This window comes from Typopeltis vanoorti, chromosome 13, assembly GCF_054136105.1.
Source record: "Typopeltis vanoorti isolate ZY-2024b chromosome 13, IOZ_Tvanoo_1.0, whole genome shotgun sequence".
Classification (NCBI taxonomy): domain Eukaryota; kingdom Metazoa; phylum Arthropoda; class Arachnida; order Uropygi; family Thelyphonidae; genus Typopeltis; species Typopeltis vanoorti.
In genome coordinates this window covers 26,228,913-26,245,453 of record NC_143561.1, presented here as the reverse complement: position 1 = coordinate 26,245,453, position 16,541 = coordinate 26,228,913, and the positions used below count along the sequence as shown (strand labels likewise).

General features: G+C 39.2%; 1 protein-coding gene across 6 annotated transcripts in view; it reads left to right on the top strand.

Moving 5' to 3' along the window:
* Positions 1–16,541, top strand: part of LOC150100000 (uncharacterized) — a 206,416-nt gene that overhangs the window by 162,973 nt on the left and 26,902 nt on the right. For all 6 annotated transcript variants that reach the window (XM_090402364.1, XM_090402363.1, XM_090402368.1 and 3 more), the window contains one exon: positions 16,424–16,528. In XM_090402364.1, coding sequence (XP_090258490.1) covers positions 16,424–16,528 — 105 coding nt within the window. The remainder of the gene's footprint in view (positions 1–16,423; positions 16,529–16,541) is intronic.

Here is a 16,541-nt window from a genome sequence, read left to right as displayed (position 1 = left end):
TAAGATTAGGAAAACTTTTGAGCGACAACTGGCCAGGGAAAGTAAAGCTGTTAGATACATTCCCCCCCCTACAGCAGTCACAGAAGATAGGATGGATGATTCTAATGAAGGAAGTATGTTGACTGAACCAGAATCAAGTCACTCCACGAATACAGAGAATGCTGCATCTCAGGATAATACTCTGCAGTTTTTGGAAACCAACACAGAATTTCAAACAGTCAAAAAGAAAAGAAAAATCTCCTCTACTGCAGATACACCCAAAACAGTAGAGATAGAACCAGATAATGTAATTAAAGAAAGGGTACCCCCAGTCGTCCTAAGGGCCAAGGAGCACTGGACGTCCGTTGCATCCACGCTGAAATCTTCAGATATCACCTTCATTAAAGCCACAAACACAGAAGAAGGGATTCGCATACAACCTAAAACATCATCAGATTACAGAAAAATGACCAAACTTCTAGATAACAACAATTTGCCATATCACACTTTTGCACTCAACAGTGAAAAAAATTTAAAAGTAGTGTTAAGGGGAGTAACTGAAACATTACAAATAGAAGACCTCACTGCAGACCTCCAACTTAAGGGATTTAGCCCAATTAAAGTCAGCCGAATGCAGAGAGTTGATAAAACACCCTATCCCCTAATTCTAGTGGAAATAAGCAAAGACCAAAAACATATATACAATCTCCAAACCATCTGTGATCTAGTCATAAAAGTTGAGGCATTGAAACATAAATCAACTACAACCTAGTGCCATAGATGCCAGAAGATTGGGCATGCTCAACAATGCTGCAAGGCTGAATTTCGTTGCGTTAAATGTGGTGGCAAACATGCATCAAATGAATGCCATAAACCTCGTACACTTCCAGCAAAGTGTGCAAACTGCGGAGGACCACACCCTGCAAACTATAGGGGCTGAATAGCATTTCCTCAAAACCAAAATTTTCAACTCAAAACCAGTAAACCTCTTCAAGAACAAGCATCTTCCCATCAAACCATAGTCTCCACAACGGATGGAAGATCATATGCTGAAGTTACAAGATCAACCTTCCAAAAAGACCAAAAACCAAAGCAGTCACAGCAAACCAACAAACCTATCCTACTGAACATAACAAGCCACTTAGGTGAAATGCTTGCTGAACTCCAACAAACCAACCCAACTCAAGAAGCCAAAGATATCATCTTAAGGCATACACAATCACTCTTTATGGAAATTCTTAATGGATAAATCTAAAAGAAAACTGAAATCATTACAAATTGTTTCATGGAATGCAAATGGTTTATCTATCAAATTACAGGAGCTGCAGGAGTTTGCAGCAGAAACTCAAGCAGACATCATCCTCATAAATGAAACACATCTTCGTCCAAGTGACAAAATCAGAATCAATAGTTATAGCACTTACCGTACAGACAGATGCTTTGCTAGAGGTGGAGGCACTGCCATCTTTGTGAAAAGTAACATAAAACATAATTCAATAGCAGAACCCCAAACAGAACACATGGAAACTACAGGAATAGAAATACATATGGAAAACACAAGCAGCATTACGATATATGCAGCCTACAACCCCCCAAATAAAAAACTGCTTGAATCTGACTTAGAGGTGATACTAAATACAGGCAGAGCAGTGATTATAGCCGGAGATCTTAATGCCAAACACTCAGTCTGGAACAGCAGAAACTCAAATATTAATGGAAGAATACTCAACTCTTACACCACTTCAAGAAATATAACAGTAATAGGACCCACTGAACCCACACATTATGGAGCTACCGGTCATCCTGATGTGCTAGATATAGCTATATTAAAAAACATAGCGCACAGCTATCAGATACAAGCAATCAACGACTTAAGTTCTGATCATAACCCCATCATATTACAACTAGGTACCATACAAGATATAACAGAAAACACCACCACATTTATAAATTGGAAACAACTTCCCTCAGCCTTCCAGGAAAACCTTGGTCCAGTACCGCATATAACATCTGCTGAAGATGTAGAAAAAGCAGTGAAGACTCTTGAAAAACAACTGCTGACAGCTATAATGCAGGTAACAAATATAACCAAATGTACACCATCAAATAAACTTCCACAGGATATAAAACGTCTTATCCAAGAGAAAAACAGATTAAGAAGACAATATCAGAGAACAATGGACCCAGCGGATAAACAAGCAGAATTTTCAATTAAGACAGGGTACATGTGGAATTATCGGGCTGGAAAGTATGACAAGCTTAGGAGTTTGATTGGTTCAGTGCCATGGCATGTACAACTGCAAGGACTAGAAGTTGATAGTGCATGGGAGGTAGTTAAGAAGTGCTTGCATGAAGCAATGGCTGACTGTATACCTAGAGTCCGAATAATAAATTAAGTAGGGGTTAAATGGATGAATAACACCTTTAAGCTTGAGCTGCAAAAAAAGAAACAACTATGGAGGGAATTTAAGGAGAAGGGTGACCGGCAGGCACATGAACGGTATAAAGCGCAGGCCAGAAGGGTGACGAGTGTGGTAAGAAAAGCAAAAAAGGATTACGAAAGAGCATTGGCCATGCAGGCTAAAGAGAATCCTAAACAGTTTTTTAGATATGTAGCAAGTAAAAGGAAAAATGTACATAGCAGATTGATTTTAAAGAATGCTGATGGTAGGGAGGTAACTGAATCAGTTGAAATAGTTGAGTTACTGAGTGAGCACTTTGCAAGAGTATATCATCCAGGTGGTGACATTGCAGAAACGAATAAACCAGTAGATTATACGGGAATTGTGGTTAATGAAGTGGAGGTAAGTAGTCTATTGCATAACCTCAATGTCAATACATCTGTGGGATTGGATGGTATACCAGCTCGTGTTGTACGAGAAGCAGCTAAAGAATTGTCAGTACCCTTGACCATTTTGTTTAATTTGAGTCTCGGGTCTGGGTTAGTCCCGAGTGGGTGGAAAGAGGGGAAAATAGTTCCACTGCATAAAGGTGGTTCCAAGACTGCTGTTGTAAATTACCGACCGATTAGCATATCAGGAATCATTGTCAAGGTCTTAGAGAAATTAGTCAAGAAAAGAATACAGGATTGGATAGATGAAAATGGGATATTGTATGGAGGACAACATGGTTTTGTGAAGGGTAGATCATGCCTCAGTAACTTGCTCACGTTTTATAACACAGTGACGGCTGAAATGGATAGGGGGAATGGGTTTACAGTGATACTACTGGACCTTGAAAAGGCCTTTGATAGGATACCACATGGAACCCTAATCAGTAAACTGGAGCAGATGGGTATAGATATAGGGTTGGTGAGATGGATAGGAGGGTGGTTGAAGGAGAGATATCAAAGAGTGGTTTATTCAGGAGTGGAGTCTAAAAGACGTCTTGTGACTAGTGGAGTGCCACAGGGCTCTGTTCTTGGACCACTGCTTTTCAATTTGTTCATCAATGATATTGGAAAGGATCTGAGAGGAAGTGTTCACTTGTTTGCTGATGATGCAAAGTTGGGTAGAGCAATTGTGAGTGCACAGGATGATTTGGATAGTTTGGAGGACTGGGCTAGGAAAAATGGATGTCAATTTAATGTGGCAAAGTGTAAGGTTATGCACTTTGGGGTGAAAAGAATAGCAGCAGTATATCGCATTTAGTGGAACCATACTCCAGGAGATTGATGAGGCCAGGGATTTGGGAGTGTTGGTGGATAGGGAGTTGAAGTTTAGGGGGCACATTGCAAAAGTAACTAAAACAGCTCACCAAATCACTTGGCTTCTGAAAAATACTTTAACATGCAGAGAAGAACAAGTTGTTGTTCCTCTGTATCGAGCCTTGATAAGACCCCGTCTGGACTTCTGTGCCCAGTTATGGGCACCAGGGTTTCTTCGTGATGGGGAGGAAGTGGAGAGGGTCCAGAGATGAGTGACCAAGATGATAGCAGGTCTGTGGAATGCACCTTATGAGAATAGGTTGAAGATTTGTGGGTTGCAGAAATTGGATGATAGGCAAAGGAGGGGTGATATGATTGAGACATTCAAATTACTGAAGGGTTTCTATAAGATTGATCCAGAAGATATTTTTGAAAATAAGACTGGTGGTGGTGGGAGGACTAGGGGCCATGCATGGAAGCTGGGCAAGAGCGTGGTTGACAAGGGTGTTAGAGCTAGGTTCTTTACTTGGAGAGTGGTAAATGAGTGGAATAAGCTTCCAGAGTGTGTTGTGGGTGCTACGACCGTGAATGAGTTCAAGGCAAGGTATGATAGATACTGTGTGAATGTTGAATAGTTGTTCTTGACATGATGTTAGGGCCTCCCTCGATGAGTCTGTCGACTCCTTGGAGTTTCCCGGAACAATAATAATAATAATAATAATAGAGCAACAAACCAGGTTCGATATGCCCTAAAGGACCACCGTAACCAACTCTGGAATAACAAAATTCTCCAATTAAACACAGAGGATCAATCAGTATGGAAAATGATGAAATTACTCCATTCAAAGCGTTTTACATTTCCTCCAATCCAAGGTGAATCTAATGTTGTCTACAACGACGAGGAAAAAGCTGAAGCATTTGCTGACAGTTTAGAAAAACAATGCAGCCCCAATTATATCAATACAGATATAAATTTCATAAGTAAAATTCACACCCAAGTGTGTAAAATAACTCAAAATGCCTCATTCCAATCCAATAACAAATCCGTGTCACCAACAGAAGTATATGAGATTTTAAGAAAACTAAATAACAAAAAGGCTCCAGGTCCAGATGGAATAACAAATAAGGTACTCAAGTTACTTCCTCGCAAAGGGGTTATGCATCTAGTAGCCATCATTAATGCCATCCTCCGGCTAAATTATTTCCCACAACGATGGAAAATTGCCGACGTTTTCCTAATTCCCAAACCTGGGAAAAATACACAATTTCCTGAAAATTACAGACCAATCAGCCTTCTTTCATGCATAGGTAAGATAGCCGAACGTGCTATTCTCACACGGCGTCAAGAGGCAACAGATATCAACCATATAATTCAAGATGAACAATTCGGCTTTAGGAAATATCACTCCACAACGCTACAAATTTACAGAGTTATCGAACATATAACCCAAGGGTATGAATGGCACCAACACACTGGCGCAGTTTTTCTAGACATCACTCAGGCATTTGATAGAGTATGGCATCATGGACTAATTTTTAAACTACACGAAGTTGGTATTCCATTGCCACTAGTGCTACTTATCAAATCATATCTACACAACAGAAAATTTAAAATAAAACTCAACGGTATCAGATCCACAGAGAGGAGAATCACGGCCGGAGTACCTCAAGGCTCTCTACACTATCTCCCCTACTCTTCTCCATATACATGGCTGATCTCTTCAAACTGTCTCCAGCTATCACCGCTCTGTATGCCGACGATACAATCATTATAGCCAGATCCCTCCGTCCACACCTGGCCACAATCAAGCTGCAGAGAGCAGTCAATGAATTGGAGGATTGGTACACCAAGTGGTGTATCGCAATTAATCCAAACAAAAGCTCTGCAGTACATTTCACCAGACGTAAAGCAGAACCGAATACAAGCATACAAATGTTTGGTAAAATCATCCTTTGGCGCAATTCTACCAAATATCTGGGAATTCATCTTGATAGACGTCTAAACTTCAAGTCACATATGGATAGTGTTGCCAGTGTTGCCACTAAGGCAAGTCAGACTATAGCACAACTATATCCACTTTTGAACAGGAACAGCTTCCTAAGCATAAGCAACAAAATCCTACTTTTCAAATCGGTAATCAGACCGCAACTAACTTATGCCTCTCCAACCTGGGGTCACACGACTAAAAGCAACATCAACAGACTTCAGATAATACAGAATAAATGCCTAAGAATGGCATTTAATGCCCCATGGTTCATCAGAAACATCCAGTTACATCAAGAAGCCAATCTTCCAGATATTAAGACCTACATGACAAGCATTGCAGAGAAATTTTTCACAATCACGGATAATCACCCAAATCAGCTAGTTCGACAGGCAGCGGACTACAAGCCCTCAGATCGTTTCAAACATAAAAAACCGAAATCCTCCATTGCAAGAGAAAGCTGATACAGCCTCAATGCTCACAATGAGCGGGTAAATTACCCACAATAATCTCATCACCCACAATCTAAAATCCAGATGAAGGGATAAAGAGTCAAGGACTTAGTCCAATTAAGTTCAAGTTCAAGTTCATATATACATGACTTCTGCATTACTTCAACCTTGGTATCTCTCCGGATCTGGCTCCCACTGATGAGATCTTAATAAAAGGTCGAAACCGGTCTGAGTAGTGGCCCTTCCTATTATGCATAGCATCATACATGTCCAAAAGGAGGTGTGCTTTGTATTATGGGATACATAGTAAGGCAAGTGATATGAAGTCACTAGTGTCTATCTATATACAAGTAGTTCAGACATCAATATATTTCACGAGCAAAACATTGTTCCTTGGGAAAAGGATTAAAACCAAATATAAAATTTCTTAGTATCCTTAATGTATGTAGTGAGCTAACATTTGTTGCAAAAGAAAATATTTTGGCTTATAAGAAAAATCCGGTGACTCCGACCTTAACTTTTTTAATATAAGAGTATCTTTCCTATGATGTATGTTCTACTTAATACACCAGTCAGCATATGCAAATTTATTTAGTCATTTGTAACTAGATAACAGTATTTTCTTATTATAAAAGGTCAGATTAGTGCTTATTTCATTTTTATATTTTATATATGCATATTTCTTCCCTGAGGAAGAGGTTAGTAGAAGACTTCAATAAATGAGTCTGTGCAGAAGAATACATCAAATAGAAAGAATTACTTGATCAATGATTAGTTGGGAAGAATTATTTGTCTCAGCATGTGAGGGTGCAGTCTATAATAATACCGGAGAGGAGAGACTGACACTGAGAACAACTGCATGGGATATAAACTTTCCTTTATTTAATTGAGAAGCAAAAATTAATACCACCCAGAGCAGTTGTCTCTCACACATGGAAGAGGTGTATGTGTCCTTTATAGAGATTAAAGGAGAGAGGATGAAGTCTTTAGGACACAGAGGCTATGGCAGTGTTTCTCAAAACTGAGGGATATGTACTAGCACTGCTCTGTAAAGTATTTGGCCAGAAGAATATCATTTTTGTAATAATATATTTAATATTAAAATATTTTTAAATTAAATAATTAAGAAGAACTGACAGCTCCATTGACCTGTCTTTTCAATGAAAGTCCGGCTACAGGAAAGGTACCCAAGGAATGGAAGGAAGGTAAAGTAGTGCCATTGCATAAGGGGAAGTAGCAGACTGGATGTGTCTAACTATAGGCCAGTTTGTGTTTCATCAATAGTTGTTAAGATCCTGGAGAAATTAGTGAGGGACCAAATACAGCATTGGGCAGATAAGGGGTAATGTTATCTGTGAGCATCAACATGGATTTGTTGATGCTCACAGATAACATATTACTCTTGCTTTAGTAATATGATTGCCTTTTATAATAAAATGACAATTACAGTAGATGAGGGAAAGGCATATACTGCCATTTTTTTGGATTTTCCAAAGGCATATGACAGGGTGCCACATGATAAGCTGATATTAGGTTGCAGCACATGGGTTTAGATGTTGGGTTAGTCAACTGGATACAGGACTGGCTGTCTGATAGGTATCAGAGAGTTCTGTGTGGTGGAGCAATATCAAGGAGGCAGAAGGTTACAAGTGGGGTTCCACAGGACTTAGTACTGGGACCTGTATTGTTTAACGTTTATATTAATGACATTGTCAATGGATTGCAAGGTGATATTCAGTTGTTTCTAGATGATGTGAAGCTGGGAAGGGTTATTAGTAATAGTGCAGATGTGGCAGCCCTGCAAGAGGATTTGAATAAACTAGACAGGTGGGCAAATGAATGGGGGTACCAGTTTAATGCAGCAAAATGTAGTCTTGAAGTTTGGGATACATTGAGGGGAGGCTGAATACTCGATTGGAGGGGCTGTACTGGAGGAAGTAGGGGAGACAAGAAATCTGGGGGGGGTGATGATTGATAGAAAACTGAAATTCAGGGAGCATATTGCAAAGATGGTGAAGATAACTCACAGGATTGCTGCAATACTGAGAAGGAAGCTGCCCTGCAGAGATAAAAGAGTTATCATTCCATTGTATAAGACCCTGATCAGACCACACTTAGACTATTGTTCTCAAATTTGGTCCTCCAGATTTGAAGGGGATAAATAACTGTGGAAAAGGTTCAGAGGCAGATAACAAAGATGATTTCAGGACTGTACAATGTTAGTTATGAGGATCGGCTGAGGGAATGTGGACTGAAGAGTTTGGTAGATAGAAGAAGGAAGAGAGGTAATATGATTGAGACTTTTAAACTGTTGAGAGGTAGTTACAGGGTTGACACTGGGGAGTTCTTTCACTTGATGGAACACTGGGAAGGAGTAATGACAGGGGGCCATTCCAGGAAGTTGCAAAAGGAAGCTGTGAGCAAGAGGATGAGGAGTGGTTTCTTTACATGTTGAACCGTGGAATGCATTGCCTGATAGAGTGGTAAGAGTAACGGTTAACGAGTTCAAGGAGTGGTATGATAGACTGTGTTTCCTAGGAAGGACCTCCCATGATGAGTTTTTTGACTCCATGGAGGCCTGAAAAATAATAATAATAATAAAATATACAATCCTGCCAAATCGATGTCTTTTGTTACACCAGTTAGGATCACTAATAGTTAATTAACCAAACCATTCAATTACCTATATATTTATATATACACTATCTAGCAATAATTGTCCAGCCACTTTAGCAATTTACAATTGATACCAGCAGGTGAACCCTAATATCGGGTATCAATTCACCTTTGGTTTTGATCACCTCCTGCACCTTCTAGGAAGGCTTTCCACAAATGTGCAGCAGACATCAGGTGGAATTTGTTTCCATTCCCCTTATCAAAGCAGCAGCACTGAGTTCAGCAACAGATCAAGACATGCTGCTCTGGACCTCAATTGCTACTCTAATTTGTCCCAAGGTGTTCGATGGGATTGAGATCAGGGCTCTGTGCAGGCCAGGGCAGTCATTTAACGTCCATCTCTTCATACCATTCCATAACAGCTGCAGCTTTGTGGCATGAGGCATTGTTGTCGTGATAGTAACACAGGTCCATTCCATAAAAACTCCACAGTGTAGGCAGCACATGATTATCCAGACCATCAAGGTGCTGACTGAGCCACCTTCATGGAACCATGAACAACGACCTAATTGCACCATGCACCATTACTCCCACACCACCAAACTTTACTGTGGGTATAACGCACTGTGTTGACAAGCCTTCACCAGGCTGCCTCCACACACTGCATTCAGACTGGAAACAGGTGAACCTTGATTCATCACTCTAGAATACTGTTTTTCCAGTGGTCAACTGTCCAGTTCACACCAAGCCAGACGAGCTGCCTTGTTTGTTATTGTGATGTTTAGCTTGTGTGTTGCTGCTCTACCGTGGAAACCCAGTAAATGGAGTTCTTTTCATACAGTATTAGTGCTCACCATGGTGTTATGGTGTTCTGGAACTCATCACGGATGGTCTGTGCCAATTGTAGCAGGTTGTTGCATGCTACCTGTTGTAATGCTCTCCTGCACCTGTCATTCATTTTCAGCAGCTGCTCTGGTGATGCCAGAACATCTCCATTTGTTGATCACATTGCCAATTGTTTATTTTGGATGCTCCAGTTCCTCCAACCCGCTTGTATCCTGCATCCCACTTCCTTCTATCTATCTACCAATATTTATCTGGACACCCCTGTTATTTGAAGTTATGGAACATTCCAAGTTTGTTAATAACATAAACATCAGTGTACAGATATTAGGAATCAGTATTTCATTGTAGCAGTTGAAGGTATTATGGCAACACGACATGAATTCAGTGATTGAGAGAGGTGTGATTGTGATTGAGAGAGGTGCCAATGTGCTCTGGTGATGCCAGAACATCTCCATTTGTTGATTACATTGCCAATTGTTTATTTTGGATGCTCCAGTTGAGTGGCAATGTGACATCCTACAATGGCACCTCTCTCAGTCACTGAATTCATGTCGTGTTGCCATAATACCTTCAACTGCTACAATGAAATACTGATTCCTAATATCTGTACACTAGTTTTTATGTTATTAACAAACTTGGAATTTTCCATAACTTCAAATAACAGGGGTGTCCAGACAAATATTGGTAGATAGATAGAAGGAAGTGGGATGCAGGATACAAGCATCCCACTTGTATCCATTATTAACAAACTTGAAATGTTCCATAACTTCAAATAACAGGGGTGTCCAGGCAAATATTGGTAGATAGATAGAAGGAAGTGGGATGCAGGATACAAGCGGGTTGGAGGAACTGGGGGAGATGGCTGGTGATAACACAGGTCCATTCCATAAAAACTCCACAGTGTAGGCAGCACCTGATTATCCAGAACATCAAGGTGCTGACTGAGCCACCTTCATGGAACCATGAACAACGACCTCCCACTCCAAACCAGCTAATTGCACCATGCACCATTACTCCCACACCACCAAACTTTACTGTGGGTATAACACACTGTGTTGACGAGCCTTCACCAGGCTGCCTCCACATCCTGCCATCAGACTGGAAACAGGTGAACCTTGATTCATCACTCTAGAGTACCATTTTTCCAGTGGTCAACTGTCCAGTTCACACCAAGCCAGACGAGCTGCCTTGTTTGTTATTGTGATGTTTAGCTTGTGTGCTGCTGCTTTACCATGGAAACCCAGTAAATGAAGTTCTTTTCATACAGTATTAGTGCTCACCATGGTGTTATGGTGCTTTAGAACTCATCACGGATGGTCTGTGCGATTGTAGCAGGTTGTTGCATGCTACCTGTTTTAATGCTCTCCTGTCCCTGTCATTCATTTTCAGCAGCTGCTCTGGTGATGCCAGAACATCTCCATTTGTTGATCACATTGTCAATTGTTTATTTTGGATGCTCCAGTTGAGTGGCAATGGAACATATGCTACCAATGTGACATCCTACAATGGCACCTCTCTCAATCACTGAATTCATGTCGTGTTGCCATAATACCTTCAACTGCTACAATGAAATACTAATTCCTAATATCTGATGCACTGGTTTTTGTTATTAACAAACTTGGAATGTTCCATAACTTCAAATAACAGGGATGTCCAGACAAATATTGGTAGATAGATAGAAGGAAGTGGGATGCAGGATACAAGCGGGTTGGAGGAACTGGAGGGAGATGGCTGGTTATGCAGGAATATATTCACTGGTTATGCGAGTATAAATTCACTGACTATCTTTCAAAGTTTTATTTTCCATTTTTTTTTGTAGGTATTGAACCTCCTTGGGGTAATTTGTACAGTTAACTGTAACAGATAACATGATAATAAAGTAATGAAATATCTCATGTCCCTCCAGTCAACAAAATATCCTACTTTCTGCTTAACCAGCAGAAAGCATGCTATACATATAGTTCATACTGCTGACACACAACTGTTTTACTTAGTTTCTATCAGTAAAAATCTCCCAAAGATCACCACTGGTTTATGGACTGTATTCTGACATTTTTTTTTTTAGCTACCTTTCTTTCTCTCTCATTTTTTTTTTTTTTGTGACAAAAGTCTTGTGGATATAAAAATGATTGAATACTTTTAAAGTTCAAAATTGAATGAAAATTTGGCAAAAGGGTTTTCTTTTCTAAAAATAATTGATGATACTCTGCATATGTAAATCTAGTGGTATCTTTTCTGATAGATTATTATTCTATCTATCTATCTATATATATATATGTATACAGGGCTTGACAAATATGCTCACCCACTTACCTGTGGCAAGTAGCTCATCAACCATGGAGTCAAGAATCACCATAGGATCTCCCGCTCTCACACCTCATCATACCTTGACTTAAATACATTCACTGTGTCTACACTCACCACATTTTCAGGCAGTGCATTCTGATCACCCATCACTCTCCATGCAAAAAACCTATTTCTCATCCTTCCTTATATAGCTTCAAGGGATGCCCTCTTGTTCTCCTTGTCTCCAGCCATTCTCTTACAAATCTCGTCCAAATTAATCTGGTAATTACCACTTACTGACTTACATGTTTTGATCATGTCCCTCCCCAATCCTCCTCCTATCCACTAGGCTCTGCAGTTGGCATTCTCTCAGCCTGTGCTCATACTCCACATTCCAGAGATCCAAAACTGACTTAGTCAATTGTCTCTTAACCCTCTCCAAAAACTTATCCTTTTGAATAGGGTTAAGAGACAATTGACTAAGGTAGCCAAATCTTTGCACAGTAATCCATGTGGTCTGATCAAAGTCTTGTATATAATATAACATAATTACTTCAATGTCAGTGTTCTCTACATCATTGCCATAATCAGCCACTGTGCTGTCTTAATTTTAGCAAAATGTCCCAAAATTTTAAGGTGCCTATCCACCACCTTCATCTCTATGCACTGTTTCTACACTCACCACTTCCAGGCAATGCATACCAATCACCCACCACTCTCCACACAAATAAACTCACTCCTTGTCCCCCTTACTCACACCCTCAACAATTAAAAAAAGACTTTCTAAACAAAAAATCTTGTTTAATGTTAACAAATCATAGACAAATATGTGTAATATAATGAACCATTCTAGTAACAAAATTGAATGAAACTAATATTTTCCAAAAATATCAGTATTGTTTTTACAGTTCTTTGTATTCTTATTCATTGATTTCTCCTTCTTGAAATTGTCACACAAAGGACATGTTATCCCTACAAGCACCATTAATCACTTTATAGAACTCCCATTGACTGGATATATATATTAAAAATGGTGGAGGGGGGATATTAGTCAGGAACGTTTTTTTTTCCTTGTGTGGCAAGTATGATTTGGCATAATTTGTCGAGCCCAGTACATACATTATTATTATCCAGGCCGTGGCAACCCGAGGGTGCAAGAGATGCACCGCACATGGGCGGCAACATTGACTTTAACACGACATTAACTACTATAATATTAATAACCCTTACTTTTAGCAGTGATAGAACAGTGGTAAAAAACACTCAACAGGCATACAGCCAGAAAAACATATCCATACTTGAAGTAGAAAAAGCCATCAAAGGCTTGAAATGTGGAAAGGCAGCAGGAGTAGATGATATTCCACCAGAAATGCTAAAGTATGGTGGTATAAAAGTCTTACAGTGGCTGCACTGCATAGTTCAGAAGGCCTGGAGAGAGGGACGAATTCCTGATGATTGAAGTAGAGCTCTCATAATACCCATATATGAAAAGGGAAATAAAAACTGAATGTGAGAATTACAGCGGTATTTCTCTACTGAGTGTTCCTGGCAAGATTTATGCAAGTATACTTGAGAAACACGGTTAAGAAGAATTGTGGAAGAAAAGGTTGGTGAAGAACAAGCTGGTTTCAGGCCAAATAGAGGCTGTCAGAATCAGATCTTCACTTTAAGACAACCTGCTGAGAAAGCATGGAAATATAACAAAGATCTGTATTTAAGTTTTGTCGATCTGGAAAAGGCATATGACAAGGTACCAAGAGAGAAGCTACTCAATACGCTACAGTTATATTGTGTCAGTGGGGCATTATATCAAGCAATACTTGGTCTTTATTTGAGTTGTAAGTCGGCATTTAGAACTGAAGTACAGGAAGATGGTTTAATGTTAAATCTGGTGTGAGACAAGGATGTACATTATCCTCTCTGTTATTCATTATCTATATTGATCACATTATGAAGTAAAATGGTATTAAACATCATATCAGAATTGGAGATGTTAATGTCATCTCTTTGCTTTATGTGGACGATGTTATACTTCTAAATAAATCTGCTACAAGTTTGCAAGATTCCATGATAAATTGGATAACTGTTGTAATAGATATGGTATGAAGGTCAGCAATAAAAAGACAAAGACAATGAAAATAGGTAGAATAGTTGAAAATATCAATTGTGTTGTGAACAGAGAACCTGTGGAACAAGTAAAACATTTCAGCTACTTAGGCATGATTTTTATTGAAGATGGTAAATTAAATATGGAAATATACAACAGAATCAACAAAGCTGGTATGGTAGGAAGTCAATTGAATAAATTCATATGGAATAAGAGAGAAATTAGTCGGAACACTAAATTAGCTGTATACAAGATAGTGTTCAAACCAGTTTTAACTTGTGGATCTGAGAGCTGGGTCAGAAGTAAAACACTTCACCAAAGACTAGAGATTGCAGATATGAGTCCTGAGAAAGATAAGAGGCATGAACAGAAGGCATCAATGGCAATATCATATTAAAAATGAGGATATTAGGAAAGAACTTGACATTGTCAGCATCCAGGAATGCGTTAGCAGAGCTAATCTCAGGTGGTGTGGTATGGTACGGTCACTTAAACAGAATGGGCAAGGAAAGATTAGCAAAACAAGTGTTCTCTGCCAGGTTGGCAGGAAAAAGACCCAGAGGAAGACCAAGATATAGGTGGATTGATACAGTATAAAGTGCCTTAGACAATAGAAATGCAAGATCTTATAATGTTGGAGTCTTGACAAGTAACAAACTGATTTGGAGGAAAATTGTAGATAGGAAGTTAGTAATGATGTAAATTTTTCATGTAGTACTATCATATTCTGTACATCCCTTGAGGGTACATGTCAGGAATTTGATGATGATGACTTTTAGATGTCAGACAGGCGGCTGATAAAAGTTTGCACCCCAGGTGGCAAATACCTTTGGCACACTCCTGATTATTATTATAATAACCTCCAAGGAGTTAATATTGTGGGAAGCCCATTCAAATCAGCAACATGTCTATCATATTGAACTTTAAAATTATTTACATGCCCTGCATTCACAATGCACTCCAGCACATTTTACTCACTAATGACTCTCAGTGTAAAAACTCTATTCCTTTACACCCTTCTTTGCTACATCTTTATACAACTTCCAGGGATGGCCTCTTGTTCTTCCCATCTTAATGTCCACTCTTTTCATAATTCCTTTTGTATTAATCTGGTAGAATTCCTTAAACAACTTGAAGTCTCTATCATATCTCCTCTTTTCCTCCTATCTGCTGACCTCTGTAATCCACATTCCGTCAACTGTTCTGCATAACCAGTACTCCAGTCTCGATATCACTTTGGTCGTTGGTCTTTGGAGCTTCTAAAGTGCTTCCGCATCACAAAGAAAACTAGGTGACCAAATTTGAGCACAATAATCCATGTGTGGTCAGACTAATGCCTTATATAGATGCATCACTACCTCCTCCTATGTCAGTGTATTTTTATCATATCAATACGATGTGCAGTCTTTGCAACACTTGCAACGTATCCTTGGAACTTTAGTCCACTGTCTCTCACTCCAAGATCCCAAATCTCATCCACTTTCTGAAGCACAGCTCCACCAATACAGTATATAGCTTTATATGTCTGCATCCCAAAGTGTAACACCTTGCATTTATTAATATTCAAACTACAACTGCATCCATCTGTCCAAGCTAAAAGTCTATTCAAATCTTCCTGTAGAGAATTAACATCAGCAATACTCCTGATAATTCTAACTTTGCATCATCAGCAAACATTTAAAGATTCCCTAGTCAAATATCATTACCAAGTAAGTAAACACTAGGGGTCCCAAGAACAGAACTCTGAGGCACTCCACTAGTCACCTTCCTTTTCTGAGATACTGCTCCATCCATAGACAACTTGCTGGCATTGATCAGAAAGCAGATCTTCAATCCATTTAAGCAATCTGTTATTCAATCCAATCTTCTGCAACTTATGCACCAATCTGTAACAAATGCCTTTGCAAAGTCCAAAAAAAAAAAAAATCATTATATACAAATCTCCTGCATCCAACACGTTTGTCACCTTATAAAATGTAAGCAGATTGCCAAAACAAGACCTGCCCTTCACAGACCCATGTTGATTGTTATAAAGAATATTATGCTTGAGTACCATCCACCCAGTCCTATATCCTATTCCTCACCAATTTCTCCAACATTTTGGCCAAAATTGCAGATATACAGACCAGTCTGTAACTGGAACTTCTGTCGTAGAGCTATGCTTGTGGAGAGGTACTATTTTACTTTCTTTCCACTCCTCAGGAACCTTACCCACTGCAAACCATTCATTAAATAACCAGGTCAAGGGCATAGCTAACTCTTTTACACATTCCTTAAAAGTATGTGTTAACATATCATCCACTCCTACAGCCTTATTAACGTCTAACCCAAACAACACTTGATATACTTCTGATTCTTTCACCTTAAAAATAAAAATTCTTTGCTGGTAAAAGTGAGTCTTGAAAATCAATGATGACTGAGCTTTCATTTTAATTCCTTTTTTTTAGGGGGTCTAGTTTAGTAGAATTTTATCACCATGATTTTTTTTTTTTTTTTATATTTACAGACTTGTCTTGTTGTTTATGTCAGCTACTGTGCTCATATATCGCATAAGTGTTGTTCACCGTCGGATGGCCGTGGCTGAAAACTGGCAGACAGATGTCATTAGTAGGTGAGTGTTCTAC